Source organism: Columba livia, chromosome 19 (genome assembly GCF_036013475.1).
Source record: "Columba livia isolate bColLiv1 breed racing homer chromosome 19, bColLiv1.pat.W.v2, whole genome shotgun sequence".
Classification (NCBI taxonomy): domain Eukaryota; kingdom Metazoa; phylum Chordata; class Aves; order Columbiformes; family Columbidae; genus Columba; species Columba livia.
The window spans coordinates 1890054-1906594 of record NC_088620.1 but is presented as its reverse complement, the minus strand read 5'-3'; the positions used below and the strand labels follow the sequence as shown (position 1 = coordinate 1906594).

General features: G+C 42.8%; 1 protein-coding gene across 5 annotated transcripts in view; it reads right to left on the bottom strand.

Moving 5' to 3' along the window:
- TTLL11 (tubulin tyrosine ligase like 11) overlaps positions 1 to 16541 on the bottom strand; it is a 45557-nt gene that overhangs the window by 9903 nt on the left and 19113 nt on the right. For all 5 annotated transcript variants that reach the window (XM_065035535.1, XM_065035534.1, XM_065035532.1 and 2 more), the window contains 3 exons: positions 12699 to 13274; positions 12236 to 12331; positions 11585 to 11703 (listed from right to left, as the gene is read on the bottom strand). In XM_065035535.1, the coding sequence (XP_064891607.1) occupies positions 11585 to 11703; positions 12236 to 12331; positions 12699 to 13274 (791 nt within the window). The remainder of the gene's footprint in view (positions 1 to 11584; positions 11704 to 12235; positions 12332 to 12698; positions 13275 to 16541) is intronic.

The following is a 16541-nucleotide window of genomic DNA, read 5'->3' as shown; positions in this document are numbered from 1 at the left end:
AGCCTTTCATTTTTCGACCCCCATCCTCAAGAGGGATGTAAATCGATGCAGGACGTGCCCATTCTTCACGCTCACCTTAACTGCAAGCGTCCACACTGCCTGTGTCCACAGGAAAATTCTCCACTGCTACCACAGTCATTCGTCAATAAAAGGTTATTTTCTGTAGATCTGTCCAACACACTCGTATGCACCCAATCTGTGTGGTCTCAACACGACTAATTAAGAAAAACTGCCTAGCTAGGTATATTGCAGTCAGACTCGGTATCTACTGACACACAATTTTACTGTGATCTGCACATTCTTGCAAGGAAACCATGCACAACGTATTTTTTGCCCTAGCGCTACATAAATTACACTCGCTGCAATGCACCATTACATGTTCTTCTGCGTTTCGCTGCCATCTGCCATCGGCACACCATAAGGGTGAGCCCGTGACGGAACTCCCCAAGGGCTGTGCAAGCAAAGACCGGTACGAGCAGTGGCGTACAGCTACACAAAGCAGAAACACAGCTCAAAATCCAGCAACAATGAAGGTAAAAGGGGGGTTTTCACCTCCATTTCTACCATTAACTCGTGAGCCAACTGGAAAATACAGAAGCACACATATTTACTGTGTCTTTCGGGGCTCACCTTGGGAGTCGGGGTGTAACACACAGCTCTCTGCCTGGCCCTGGTAACCTCGCAAAATGTCCATGGCCAAGTGGTGCAGGGGAATAGTAGAGCTGGGGTCAGAAACTCCGAAATGCTGAAACAAACCTCAAGAAACCTGCACACGTTTCCTCCCTCAGCTCCTTCCTCACGGGATTCCCACCAAGCAAGGGGAGGAGGACGGAGCTGAGCCCGCTCTTTAAAGCTGCTCCTCTGAATGCACTGTTTGACTGGCACAGCTGAGTCAGGCTAAATGAACGAAAGGTCAAATATAAGGTAAGGCTTCTGTTGCCATACAGAATAAAAGCAAAGCTTCATTTACATACTAATGTCTGACCTCAATACATTAATTCCTCTAATTCTGCAGCTCGTGACAGATCTCTCTTTAGAAATGATCAACTGTGGAGAAAACATTAACTGCATCTTTAAAAAAGAATTTCAATTTTCATAAAGCTTATGGAAATGAAATCTGAGACTACTTATCTTTTATACATGATTACTAATTTATTAATGTTTCCTCCATCTATGTTCATTCTGACCAGTCTTAATCTTTATGCAAATACAAGTTGCTAAGGGACAAACAAATTTGCAACTTCTAATTAAAGGCTTCCAAATTCACAACATTTTGTATACTTGTATATAAAATATAGCTGCCAAGTTCAGAGTAAAACTGGGTAAGAACTGCAATATTTCTAAGAATGCTCTCTTGATATATTTAACATTTAGGGCATTGCTAGAAGTAAAAATTAAGCAATTTTAGTATCAGCTGACAACTGCTTACCTAATGAAAGAAAATATTATGTTCTGGATTCTGAAGCTATAATTATTCCCTCAGCTGAGCCTCTATTCTCAAAGCAAGGACTATGTTAACATAGTTAACAGCAGAGAATCTTTTGCATGACAAATCTATCCACCCATTTATCACCACAGGGTGTGGATCTCCCAAGAACCAGATCCGTGTTTCTTACTGGGGCGCGTAGGTCTGAATGTGTTTGTGTGCTCATTCACTGGAGTAAATCCTCTAGGAACAGTGAGTCAGGGCCAGAACAGCGTCTTTGCGTTATCAACCATTCATAAATTTTCTTTTATGAGCTAATCCCATTGCTTTTATTAAGTTTGACTGCACGTTGTGTGAATAATCAGCAGCTTTGGTTTTGTACCAGCCACTTACGAGTTTCATTTGAAGAAACTGAATATTCATCTGCTCTTCACCCTCTGGCAAAATGAAATCAATAGCACTCACAGTGCCTCTTTCAAAATAATAATAAAGTTGCACAAAGATAAAAGAATTAAAAGAATGTTAAACCCCACAGACTAAGGGATTTTTGAAGTTACGTTAGAAACATTGCTGCTCTTACATATAGTTTATTCAACACTTGGCGGGTGCTTGGAGGCAGTCAGAGCAACCGCAGGAGAGAGTCCACATTTCAAAGAGCAGAATCAGTCACGTTAAAATCAGGGTTGCTAATCACCACGCTGTTGGCTGACAACTGACTTCACATCATACAAAATACATTTGGAGAAGGCAGCAGCATCCTGTCTCCTGGCAGCAGAATGCACTGAGAGCTGTTACAATTCCCATCTCCCTCCAAGGAACAAGAATCAACATCTCAGCTGGAGAAACAAAGCAGTAAAACTGCCTCACCAGATTTTGACCTCATTGTGAGTGTGACCAAGTCTAACTCTGCCTGCATCTTCATGGAGGCCGACACTGCCTTGGTCTGGAAGGGTGGACGAAGTGGAGCCCACTGAGGTGGTTTCTGAGAGCTGGCAAACACAGGTATTTTCAAAGGGTACGCCACAGCCTTGCCCTTTGCTTAATGAAACCAAAACAGCGTATCAGATTCTTGGTAAGGTTGAACGGAGCCCCTGCGCCTGTCACCAACCACGGCAGCGGCTCTCGCGCAGCATCTGCGGGCGCAGACTCTCCAGCTCCTGTCCCACCAGCGTTGTTAATATTTGTTCACCACGGATCACACTGCAGGCTCCACAGACATCAGTCTGGTTTGCGGCCTCTTGCAATTGGGCAGATTTATTATAAAACTAATCACTTCTCATTAAAGATCACAGAATCCCAGAATGTCAGGGATTGGAAGGGCCCTGGCAAGCTCATCCAGTGCAATCCCCCCATGGAGCAGGAACACCCAGATGAGGTTACACAGGAAGGTGTCCAGGCGGGTTGGAATGTCTGCAGAGAAGGAGACTCCACAACCCCCCTGGGCGGCCTGGGCCAGGCTCTGACACCCTCACTGGGAAGAAGTTTCTTCTCAAATTGAAGTGAAACCTCTTGTGTTCCAGTTTGAACCCATTGCCCCTTGTCCTACCATTGGTTGTCACTGAGAAGAGCCTGGCTCCATCCTCCTGACACTCACCTTTATATATCTGTAAACATTAATGAGGTCACCCCTCAGTCTCCTCTTGTCCAGCTCCAGAGCCCCAGCTCCCTCAGCCTTTCCTCACACGGGAGATGCTCCACTCCCTCCAGCATCTTGGTGGCTGCGCTGGACTCTCTGCAGCAGTTCCCTGTCCTGCTGGAACTGAGGGGCCACAGCTGGACACAACAGCTTTTGAAAGAAAACAAGACTCTGCAAGTTTGCCTCCTTAACACTTTTAAAATGAGTGTAGAAAGTGATGTAGAAAGTGATGGATGAGAATATCACTGGTGTTTTCCTCTCGCATGCAGAGCCTCCACAACAAACTCGAAACCTCAGACAAGTGAAGGTGCTGTCCTATGCCTTTTGTCTCAGAAGAAATGCAGTTTGTATTGGGAAACACATCCGACAGCCACACGAGCCATGGTAAACTCACTGCAATTCTCAAGAGGTGCTACTGAAGGGTCAGCAGGTCCCTTTCAGAGGAGCTGTACGGAGCCTTTCCCGTGGGCCTCGCTATTTCTCCAGAGTTTCCTTTGTTTCTTTAGAAAAGTGTGCCCTAAAATAGTAATACAGGATATTGCAAATGCAAACCAGTTGTAAAGCCTGATAATAGACTGAAATCAACATTAAATTAGACCAAGTGTCTTATGGTAGGAAAATAAAAAAAATCTAAATCCCACGGTATTTCTTCCCATGTGGAAATTATTCTTAGAAAGCAGTCATGATTACGCTGGGATAGAAAAGGAGCTTTACCCTCTCATCCAGCGGAGCAGAAGCAGCGGTGCAATTGCGTTTATCAGCAGTAATCCTCCTATTGAGGCAGGTGAATGCTGCGCACAGAGAACACGGCTGCTGCCCGCGCTGCTGCGCACCCACCTCGCGGGTGTTTCGCTGTGCAGCCACTGGGTGCTAGGCAGTTTTACTGCTTTCTCATCTTTTCAGAGACCGGAGACAAATTATTACTTAAAAATAAGCCAATCAGCGCTCCTGCTAAAAGATGACTAGCAGCAGAAGTTAAATTATAGAGAACAGCACTGCCCCCAATACATTAATTTCTGTCACTCTGTCACAGTAAAAATTTACGGCAGATATAATCTCTTTGAAGGGGGATCAAGTCATAGAAAATACGAGCCTGGTTTTAAATAGAATTTTAATTTTAATGAAAGCTTCAGGGAACGATGTTTATGCTGCTTATCTTTCATACCTGGTGATTAAGTTAATTTATACTTAATGGAAGAGGATATTTCTAATCCCCAGACAGGCTCAACATCTGTCTGTGACTGTGTTTTTGGAAGCCTTAAGCTGTGTGTGATTGATGTAATGAAACCGGGATCCTGCAGAACTGACACCTGAAGGATATCTGAGAGGGAATATGTTATTCTTCTGCTCAGTGCCCGTGCTTCAGTCAAACCAAAATCCCAAGCACTTCATTCTGCTGTCCCTTGAAAACCTGCTCTGCGCTCCCTCACCATTGTGATGTGAGTACAAACCGGGGAATAAGCAAACAGTTCTCAGATATGGTTATGATCTAATATTCATATTCATTACGAGCAGTATCTGAGAACATGGAACTTTCTGATGGCCTGAAGCTGGTGAGAATAATAAAGCTCCTGAAAAAAAAAATAATCAGATAATCTCCATCTTTCCTTCGCTGGTGTTTTCTTGGGAAGGAAAAAGTCCCTGACTCACGTTTTGAGATCTCACCTCACAGGTTATTTAGGTAAAGACAAACCTGGCCATTCTTTATTTTATTTTACAGGACAAAGGAGAATTAAGATCTCAGCAACCCCAGTTGAAAAAAATTAATAACTGCATGTGAAAATCAGCAAAACTAAACTTGCAATGAAAACCAGGGTCCTTTCTACCTCCACACACGAGCCAGTGGAACCTGCCGGCTGAGACACTTGGCAGCCAAAGGAAAGTGCTCCCGGGCACCTCAGTCCATCCTGACAGAAGAACGGAGTGTATTTTGCTCAAACTAACACTACCAAGCTCGGGCTTTCATGGTACAGCACAGCAAATTAATGGTTTGCGTCAAATGAAAATACATACATGAATTGTCTTATTTCTTAGAACAAGATGGGGTAATTAGATCACTGAATCTGCTCTACGATTCACAGCTGCACCAGGACTGACGAGTATTTGCTACGAGTTCTCCCATTCTTAACCATGATATCTAAATTCATTGCAAATAATTCTTAGAAGGCACTTGCATGTAAGAACTTTCCCCTGGCATTCAGGGATATAATCTATGTGTATGCATTCATTTATTCCATTTTCCTGTTACCCTAATAAAGCACCGTTACCTTCGTGTGCCCTTGGCTGACCAGTGTGTTAGAACATCTTCTAGGTTGCATGAAATCTTATTTTTTTAAATGAATTTGTGCGTGGGCTGTGCGATTCCTGAGAGAGCAGAGAGAACATTGTGCAGCTCGGCAGCCACCTGAATAATCCAGCAAGATGTAACTGGAAACCATGACAAAGTATTCAAGGCTCACCCCACCGACTTCATGCAATCAAAACTATCATGGTTGGTCGTAGTTTTAGGTCCACATAACATACAGATTGTAAAGACAGCAAGGAGACTCGTAAGAACTAAGACATTTTTATACTATATACAAATATACGCATAGACATGCTGTATATACAGACATAGACATGCACTACAATTTATCTTTAGAGTAAATACTTGTACACTTATTTTATTAAAACCACCTGGTGGAAAGCAATTTAGTATCATAAAGATTACAGAAAATGAGAAGTTACTGGAGTTTACATTAGAGGCCAACTGGAAAAAATAATTTAAAAGCAGAGTTGCTTCTGTACAGCACAGACACACACTGGAGAAAGTAAAAAGGAAAAAATGTCGTATTAAATAAACATATATCCTTAATTTCAGACACAGCAATCAAGCTAACATCCTGAAAATCAGGTTTCATTTGAGAAGTATTTAACTGCAGGTTAGTAATGAACATCGTGCCATGTACAAAAGCCATCGCAAAGCTCCATACGGAAGAGCGCAGCAGCACGCTGTTCCTGCACTAAGCCAAGGTACCGCCCGAAAACCACATTATGTTAGCAAGCTAGAGGGTGAGGAGAGGTGAAGATGATTTTGCTGATAGCAGAAACTCAGCTCGGAAGATTAGCATAGTGAGGTGTCAGGAAAAAACCAATTTGCACTCAAGCCTAACTGCTAATCTCAAGCCTAACTGCTAATCTCAAGCCTAACTGCTAATCTCAAGCCTAACTGCTAATCACCTTCCCTGTCTGAACACAGACCCACTGAACACACCCGGCCAGGCAGGGAAGGCTGCAGTCTAGCAGGGGAAGAGAGATGGCATTTGTACAGTGTGTACAGGGACAGAGAATAAACTCACTTTCCCTATACGAGCAACAAATTAGATTTCAACTAAATCAATGTGATAAGCAGAAAGTTCGTTCCTTACGCAGAGAGTGGCTGCAGAGCCTGTTTTGCGGCTGGACATCTCACACCATCGCTTGTACAACTCCCAGCAGGGCCTGTCCTCATCAACAGCAGAACGGTTAAAAGCTCTTCAGGATCAAGCAGATAAATAATTGGAAAAGCAAGAACAGAGGGCAAAGATCAAGGCGCCTATAACATTTGCTTCACAAAACTGAACAGTCGTTGAGGCCAGTTCTTCTTGAGCAGGATGAGAAATAGCAGTAGAAATAAATACTCCCCAGTACAGAAGAACAAAGTTAACGTTTCACTAATCCGGACTGAAGTAACATTGACAAACATCACATTTAAAAGTCTCCGTCGCATGTCTAACTCATCAAAAGCTGCACGGGCTAATGTAACGGACAGGAATTGATAGTGAAGTTGGCAGATTGCCTGATAAAGGAATAAACCAAAAAGCCCTGTAGGAAAGAGAAAGGGTCTAAATTCAATGTGCTTTGGCAGAATGATCCTGAATATGAATGTTGGGTCGTTTTGACTGATGGAGAAAAAAATTGTGTCAGCCTCCGAAATGAACCAGAGTAGAAAGATCAATCTCAAGAAAGCCACACATACGAGTTTATACACTCTCAGGCAGAAATAAGGCTTGGAATGAAGAGGTGGTGCTTGAGCAGCATTTGAATAGCTGAAAACCTGACCAGACTTCCAAGCGATAGCAAAGGGATGCGCGGATCAACCTAAAGCTCTGGCAGTCAGCTCGTAAAATCCATTAGCAAATGGAAACCAACATACTGATACTGCCATCGGCAGGTTTCTTACTTGCTTATTTTTACAAGCTCTAAACCCACCCCACATAGTGCACGAGACACCGAGAACCCTGCGCGATGAATCCCCGCGGAACACGACACAGCCACTCAGTACAAGGAGACTGAAGAACAGCCATTATTTTCTGATCAGTGACGGCTGCAACACCGCTGTTCTCCCATTCAGTCGCTCCATATATTTATGCGCTGAGTTTCTGACCCTCTTACACCTCCCCATCGCACAATCGTAACCTCAGAACATGTATAGTGAGATAAACACAGGAACCAATAGTCAGAATGTCTTCATCATCATCAAGATCTAGGCTAACCGTACTCTCGGGACATTTTTTCACAGTACGCTTTCATATTCGCATTAAACGTGACACAAACACCAGGGGGAGTTATAAAACTGAATAAAAAATGGCTGGAAAAATAAGTGGAATAAAGCCACACAGGTGATTTCCAACTTTCTTTTTCCTTCTATGAGGAAGCGCAAAATTGCTCCTCCCTATCAACAAATTAAGAAGGGCATTAAGACTTGGAAAACGTCCTTGAGATGCCCAAGAGAGCAGCAGAGCTGGCAGGGCAGAGCGGCAGGGGGACAGGGCTGGACCCACTCCATGAAGACGCTGCCGCATCATCCTCGGGAACGTTTAAGGCAGAAAGTACAGGAGTAGAAACAGGAATTACTTTCTGGATGTCCATTAATGCAGATCACATATTCTTCTCCTAGAAACTATTAATTTTGTCTTATATCGGAGAAAGAAATAAAGTGAGAAAGATATGTAATCCACACAGTGGAAAAAAATCAACCATCTTGTTCTGCGCAACAAAAGAGTAATTTATTTCATGTAGTAAGTTCTACAAAACCTCCATTAGAATTTCTTCCTAACTACATAACACTTAGTGAAAAAAAAAGCCAAACTGAGGAAGGTGAATATTTGCAGGGTGCTCTCTGGGCAGTGACATTCACCAGTGTCTGCAAAAACCTGACACCACATTGAGCTCCTCCTGCTCAGAAAAGTAGTTAATCACATCTGCCATTTGCCAGAGGCACGGCATTCAGAAAGAGAATCACACCTGACATGTTTGATAAAGAAAAAATATATATATCAGAACGTCACGAATAAACTTCACGTCTGAATTCAAATAGAAAAACACTGAAGTGGTTTGTACAGAGAACAGCACTCAAGATAAACTAGCAGTGAAACAGCAATACCATAATAGGTAATAAAACAAACCCACTCATTTCTGTGGGCACAATGAATTGATTGTTTTTCTAACAGCCATAGATTAAATTACATTTCATTTCCAAAGTGTTTCAATTCTTTCTTCTGTCAATGGCTATTTCAGTGCTGAATAAAGTCATCATATTACTTAAGGGGCTGCACCTCCTTCATGTCTAGCAAGTAAAAAGCAGATTTTATTCCATAAACAACTTGTATTTCTAACGACAAACGTGTCATAACACTATGCTTTCTTTGCCAAAAGAATAAAATGGTTATTTTCTGTCTTGAAATATGTAAGAAAGTAGGCATGGAAAGCCAGGCGATCATACCGGAACACAGAATACACAGCAACAAAAACATAAAGAAGTCTTTTATCTCTGGATTAATTAGCATTAATAAACTAGGGCACAAATATTTTTGACAGGACAGGAAAGCAGGTCATTAGCATTGATGAGATGATATGAATTATCTTCCTAAGACATTTAAACAGACCCCCTCCAAACAGCTTGCAATTATACCACCAGTCAAACATTTACATCTACCACCCAGGGGAGAATATACAATATTTGCATACAAGAATCCCAGAGTGTCAGGGGTTGGAAGGGACCTGGAAAGCTCATCCAGTGCAATCCCCCCCATGGAGCAGGAACACCCAGATGAGGTATGGGAGGCCTCCCGGCCTTCATGAACTCTAGAGTGATGCCCCACTGATGCAAGCCCAGCTACAACCCCATCCCCCTTCGAGTCTAGTTTAAAGCTCTCCAAATGAGCCCTGCTAATTCCTGTCCCAGCATCCTTTTGTCCCTGCGAGATAAACCTTTCCCAGGTATCACTGTTTGGACTGGTGTCTTGTAAAACCAGCTGTTACCAAAGAACCCAAAGCCCTGCCTGCAACACCAGTCCTGGGCCAATTGTTTATAGACTGAATTTTGCTATTCCCTCCCATATCATCACCCAAAACTGGAAGGAGGGAAGAGTGAGGGAAGACAGACTCCTTTTCACTCCTCAAATCTAATACAATTTTTAAAAGAATAAATTGCTAATAATTAATCAACCGCTGAAACGAAGACAATTTTGCTACTTATACAGATTCAGAATTAGGCACAAAAAAGCAGAAGTTTGTGAAGCCTTTTAAAATTGATTTTCTGTTAGAGTCACAATATAAACAATGATTTGCATCAGTGATTATCTTAATTAAACTGCTGTTTACATAAGTAACGCTGATTTACTTTAAACGTTGTTTGGTGTCATTAGACCATTCATTTCAGGGTGCAGATTCCCTTCAGCTGAAGCCGCCTGCCACTAGTGGGCTGGGAACGCACCTCTGCTGCAAGGGCAGCACATTCACTGCTACGCAAGCTTTATACAAGTTTCTGTGTCGAAACATGATAGAACACAGTCCTGCCCCTTACCTTCTACTGCTACATGCCGAGGATTTCACTCTAAATTGGGACAGCCAGGCTTTCTGACCATGTTGCCTGCTGGAGACTCGGATAAAAATGAATGCAGTAAAAGATGCTTCCAGTCCTACAAAGGGACACGTGCCGGCCTGCTCTGCGTGACACTGTTCAGTAAGAAAACTGACATTTCCACACCTTTTTTTTACACTAGATTTCTGACTCAAGGATGAAAACTCCCTCCTGATGCCACAGCGAGCAGCTGGTTAAGCTGGTACTGAAGGTCTTCACCAGATCACAAATTCAACTCAAAAGAGCTCCCACTGCTGGAAAAACCACCACAATGTTCTGAAATTAGCAGTGACAGATGTTCAGAACAGAAATCAAGCTTACTGGCCATCGCTGCCCCCTGAATTCGCTCTGCAGTAACGCTAGAAGAAAGTGAGCTTTGTTTGGTAATGTGTAACAGATTTACAGAGGAGTTTAGAATTCCGTCTTTCCAAGAAAGCAGCTCGGCCACAAATGGTTGTGTTTGTTCCAGGATGTCATCGGCCTGGACGATCGCCAGCCTTAAAATCATGAGAACAGTGCTGCCACGCAAACGCAGCCACGGTCAGTACCTTCCATCTTGTTTTAGTTCATGTTTTCATGTCTTAATTACGAGCGAAACTTGAATTCTAAATTAAGCGTGCCTAAGGAAAAGAGGACTAGGCCAGCAAACAAAGGTAGGGCAACAAGGCTCTGCATTTCAGCTCCTGCACTATTTCCTTAGGAAAAATAAGAAGTTAAAAGAAGAATAAAATACCAGAAACCCCCTTTCAGCTGAGTGGCTGGGCCCTTGTCACACAAGTTCCCACACACCCACACAAAACCTTATCAGAATATTGCCCTTTGCGGCAAGAAACAGGATTGACTTGTAGTGAAGACACACAGATATTCATCAACAAAATGCTCTGTTAACCAGATTATACCGAAAAAGGCTGCATCACTGATGAATTCTTGCTGTGAAGAGCCAATGGGTTATCTCATCACAAACTAATCCTGTTACAAATTATTTAGTACTCAAAATGTATCAGAGAAGAATCCTCAGTCGAACAAGCATTCCACACATACCAGCGTTCTCCGTGAATTTATTTCTAATTATCATTTGCCTTTTTTCCATTTCTAGTATATAGTTAATGAATGCCTGACATAACTTTGGCATTAAAAAAAGACACGATTAGTTCCATAATTACAGGTTAACAAATGCTCTTTGCTCAGCTCCATGCGCCGAGGCCGTCTCGAGGGTGCGGGTCAAGTGTGGGCAGCACACGGCACAGATGGCGCTGCCACACCAACCACAGCAACCCCTGTGCCTGGCGCTGCCTCTGAAAGAACGGTTTGATCTTACAGTAATATTACAATAATACAGAACTTGCAAGTGTTAACTGGACACAATATTCCAGGTGTGGTCTCCCCAGGGCAGAGCAGAGGGGCAGGAGAACCTCTCTGACCTACTGACCACCCCCTTCTAACCCACCCCAGGTACCATTGGCTTCCTGGCCACAAGGGCCCAGTGCTGGCTCATGGTCACCCTGCTGACCCCAGGAACCCCAGGTCCCTTTCCCCTACAACTGGGAACTCATTGTCACAGATAGACTTCCATAATTGGAAAAAAACTATTTCACTTTTATAATAATTTGCAAAAACCAAAGAGAGTCTCCACACTTACTGCACATCTCTTCTCTTTTTTTTGTGAGGGTCCACTAGCCGCAGCGTGTCCCTGATCACAGCGACTTTCACCTCTTCATCAACAGCGCTTGGGACATTTTCAAACACTCCAGGAGAAAGCTTTAAATCACAAAGGGATACAACGATTCAGTATAGAAATGGGGATCATTTATTCCACAATTGCTCAGACTTCATGCGTGTCATATGTGTGTTAAATACACCATGATAAATGACAAAATACTTAAAGAATACACAAATACCTTCACATTTTCAGTATCATATTACAACATCTTTTGGCAAGTTTCTCTAGTAAATTGAGATATTTAAAAAAAGGTTGTTGCCAATGGCACCATTTAGATTATGTACACTAAATGAAAAAAATTATTAGCAATCCCCTAAACACAATTAAGTCAACTGCAGGGGATGATGAATAAATGTACTTATGAGAAAGATGAGGCAGAGCTTTCGCCATTCCAATAAGTCATATTTCCAGTGTATAAGACTAGCAATGATTTCAAAGCAGAAAATTACACAGAACCTTGGAGGTTTGGTGTTAGCAGACAGCTTCCATCTTTCAAACACAGAAAAAAGCCCAGAAAACCAAACCCGAACAGTTCCACTCCAATATGGCCATCATGCCGAGAGGTCTTACCTCTTGCTCGTGCTCTATTCTCATGCTGGGGTTTGCATTTACTTCTAGTAACATGGGCTTCAAGTTTTTCATCAGGAGAATGTCAAACCCTAAAATCTGTGCACGACAAGCAACATGTTACTTCAGTCCTACTCACAGTGTTGTTCTAGAGAACGCAATGGTCACCCACATGGCAACATTCAGGAGAAAAGCATTTGAGGGACAGAAGAAAAATAACTGAGAAACGTGCTGTATTGCTGAATAATTACTGAAGCCATTTGTGTTTGATACCAATGGCTGCTTTCACACTACCCCCGCAACCTCAGCACCCAGGACTAGTAGGGCTACACTATTCAGTGGATGCACCACATCCAGCCAGGGATCAGCAACGTAACTAGAGAAAGCGTTTAGAAAAGGAATTAAACACCGGGGAATTAACCCACACACAGAAATAAATGCACTCCTGGCAGAAATTTCCACCTACCTGGAAGCAAGTTGGCCCAGGCTTTCCTGCTGGTATGTCAGACTGATAGTAAACTTTCAGTTCTGGTGTTAGTGCAATAATTGTTTTAATCACCAGTGAAATGATATCTGACCACAGCTTTTTGACATCAGCTCCTCTGGAAGACAGTCTGCACAGAATGCTTGAAAAAGTCCTCTTGCTGCCAGTGTTTGCATCGTCAGAATGGATGAAATTCCCACTATGGATATTTAGCGAATAGTTGGTTAAGTGCATAAAAACCTGGTGCAAATTTTTCAGAGTGGGTTCTTGATAGGGCTCTGTACAAAATCTAGATAGTCCATCTTTGGCTATATAAATCTCTAAGGGTTCTAGAGACTTGAGTAAGACATAAAGCCGGATGTCAAATTTGAGCTTGTCGACGAGCAGCGGTTTGCAGATGTACTCCTGGACCACGGCCGGCCGGGCGGGGATGCTTCCCGACAGCCGGATGTCACTCGGGTCCTTCACCAGGTAGATCCCGTCCCCCTGGCAGCCGCCGTCGGGCTTGACGATGAACGTGGGCTTCCAGGACGGGTCGCTGTCCTTCAGCATGCGCACCTGGAAGGAAAAGAATTACACCACAAGACACCCATCAAGGCGGAAGAAGGGCTGATGCTATGGGAGCCAACACATTGCATTCATAAACAAAACTAAATACAAGCGATCACATCGCTGTAGTAGTAAACACCGTGCCAAAAAGGTAGAAGATAACCAGCGCTGATGAGCATAAAGACAAACAAAAAGAGCATGAGTTACTAGTGCAGATAAAAGGCCATTTTATTTAACAAGCCACTGTATAACTGATTCCAGAAACTTCTTTAAAATGTTCCATACCTAGAGGAAAGCAGCTTATTTATTGAGATATGGATGCAAACAATACCAGAAGGAAAGATAAAGTAAATATTTGGCACTGATAATACATTTTCTACCACTGAATTAGTTTTCACGATCAGATGCCCAGCGTTAGTAAAACTTGGCAACACTGAGTCATGTACAGGTATTATATGAACGCCTCAAGTTTATTAAACAAAGCATAGAGTTTATGCTGCAGTTGCTACCTACCACCATTCTCCAAAATGAAGGTTTTTCTAATTAATACCAGAAGTCCCCTCAGGTCTGGCTTGTAATTACCACCTTTCTATCCAATGCAAGATACAGAAAATTCTGTAACGATGTTAAGAGTGGCTTTGTGGCTCTCAGTGGCTTTGGTTTGTGTTAGGAAGATCTGTTCAGAGCAGGTGACAATTCAGATGCTTCACTTAAACACCTCGTGTGAAATCAGGAAAGCTGGGGAAGGTGGTGGAGAATTTGATGGTGGTTCGTACCAAATCAGAACGGTTGGATGGATCCCCGAGGCGCCCCAGGCCGGGACCAGCACGGATGTTCTGTTCGAACCCTCGCTGTGCCGGTTCGGTGGGAAACTCGGTGCGTTCTGCTGCACGAGCTCGCAAACCGCACACCAGCTGCCTGCAGCGTGCGGTTTAATACGCAAAATGCTTAGAAGTCACCACAAAATAGAGATTTCATTCTTTTTCCACGTGGAAATATTTCCAGTTTTCAGATTTCTTAAAAAGTTACATCGAATATACCGCTAACAAGTTAAATGAACAGAATCAGCGCCTGCATCCTCGCATGGAAGGCAAGAAGAATTAAAAGGAATAAAATATGTTTTAAAACTGAGATCTAGATCCAAATGCCTCAAAAGGCAATTGAAGAGGAGAGCACGATGTCTCATGCATGAAAATCTGATCCAGTTGCAGGTTTGCCTTTCATGAGGAAACTCAGGCTGAATGAATATCGCGCTCTGAAAAAAATGCATATAATGGGCTATAAGATTTGACAGCACGAAGACTGGAATCCCCATGTCTATGCCTAAGAGGTATCCAAAAGCCGAAAACCTGATTAAACCACCAAAAATCTGCTGTGCTGGAAATTACACTGTCCAAATTAGATTCTTATTAAAAATTAATCATACGAGGCCTATTCATCATCCTCACAGACAACACAAAGGCGGCACCGTGAGGGTGAGCAGGGCCCTGGTTACTCTGCAGAAATTGGAACTGCCCATCAGAAATAAGCTCTTATCACACAGATTCCAGCCGACTCTTCTCTGTTAGTGAGGGGCTGATTTCCGTAGCACCTGAGAGATTTGCTTATCTGTAACTCTTCTGTTATGGTGCCATGTTAGTACCAAATGTTTCAGAAGGTTAAAAAACAGATGAAAATTGAAAATAACTACATTCGTATCTACTTAGTAAAATGAGCTTTTAAGCCCTTGTTAAAAATACTTATCACCATTTCATTTCAGTACAAATGACACTAAGGGAACTGCCATTTTATCGGTATTTTCCAATATGAAGCTCATCCACGACAAACTCAGGAGCACAGTTTTCTCATCACTTACTGGCTTTTAAAGCACAGAAGATTAATATCAAATTAGCTGTAGTGTTTTCTACCTGGATTTAGGTATAGGGGAAAGCAGGAAAAGCTGACAGCATTTGATTCAGTGACCAATACAAACGTATGATAAAATTTCACAATCACACCTACAGAAGTGAGGCACAATAAGAATATTTGAGAGAGGACTCAATTTGAAATGTTGTGCTTCAGGAGGAGCCAAAGATTTAAATTCAAGAGTTTCTATTACAGGCCAAATCTCAAAGGTGTTAATGTCTCAGCCCAGCCCTTTGCCACAAAATCCCCTACTTACATCCAACCCATCTTATCCCCATCTTATGTCCAACCTGTACCTACAATGACACAGAATTTGTGACCTTTGGTAATTAACTGTGCCCTAAAGGACCTGAACACTAATAATAGCGAAGGGGCAGCAAGATAAGTTTCAGCACAACTCACGTAGAGCTACATACTTAGCAGCTGCAGCCCGTGACAATACGGCTTTATTTCCAGCAGTACCGGAGATAGGTAAATCCTCTTCTGCTCAGATAAATGCACACGTGACATCCACATATTCAAGCATATGCCAGTTCCTATAGGGGAAAGCCTAACGTGCAGGCCCCACACGTGCTGTATTCTGCCTTCCCTGTCAATATGCTGCAAATTCCCTCTCAGAGAGCTGACGTGTTCAGCAGCATTAGGGTCCCTGGGTTGTAAAGCAAACATAAAGCACATACGCATAAATAAGCACCATATCGTGAAACTGCATGTGAAAAGCGTTCTGAACCACTTACAGTTCACTGGGGATTTGGAATTTTTTGGTTTGTATTCTTTCTTGTTTTGGAGAGGTTACATTACAAACTCACGCTAAGCTGAACATAAACTCTTACAACATAAAATATAATGTTTGATAACACAAACTATGCTTTTCTCAAACACAGATGGAAGAACATATGCAAAGGAAACTCCTAGGAGTGTGTTACTGGACATCTGTTATTCTTGGAACAAAAACGAATCGTTTTCGCTCCAGTAACCGTTCAACTAGAGAAAAGTATTTCTTTGCAGTGCCCCCTGGTGCCGACCCGCTGCACAGACACCGCACCGCGCTGCGCAATCAGCGCCACGCCGCTAATTACGGTACCCAAGAGTCACCCCCAGAGCCACAGCGCCCGCTTTGAAAGTTCACTTCCAAGTTATCTGCACTTATCCACCTGTCATACCTAAATTAACGGGATGATTTACACTCCTTTTACAAATCAATCTTAACCTCAAAAGCAATGAGGCTGAAATACTATTGGGATTTTGTTCATTCTTACTGTTAGTAGCAGCGCCATGGCTGTGACCCAGCACGCTTGTAGAGTATATATTACAAGATGTTCATGGATTTAATTGTGGATATGGTAATTATCTAAAAAGTAACACACAGTA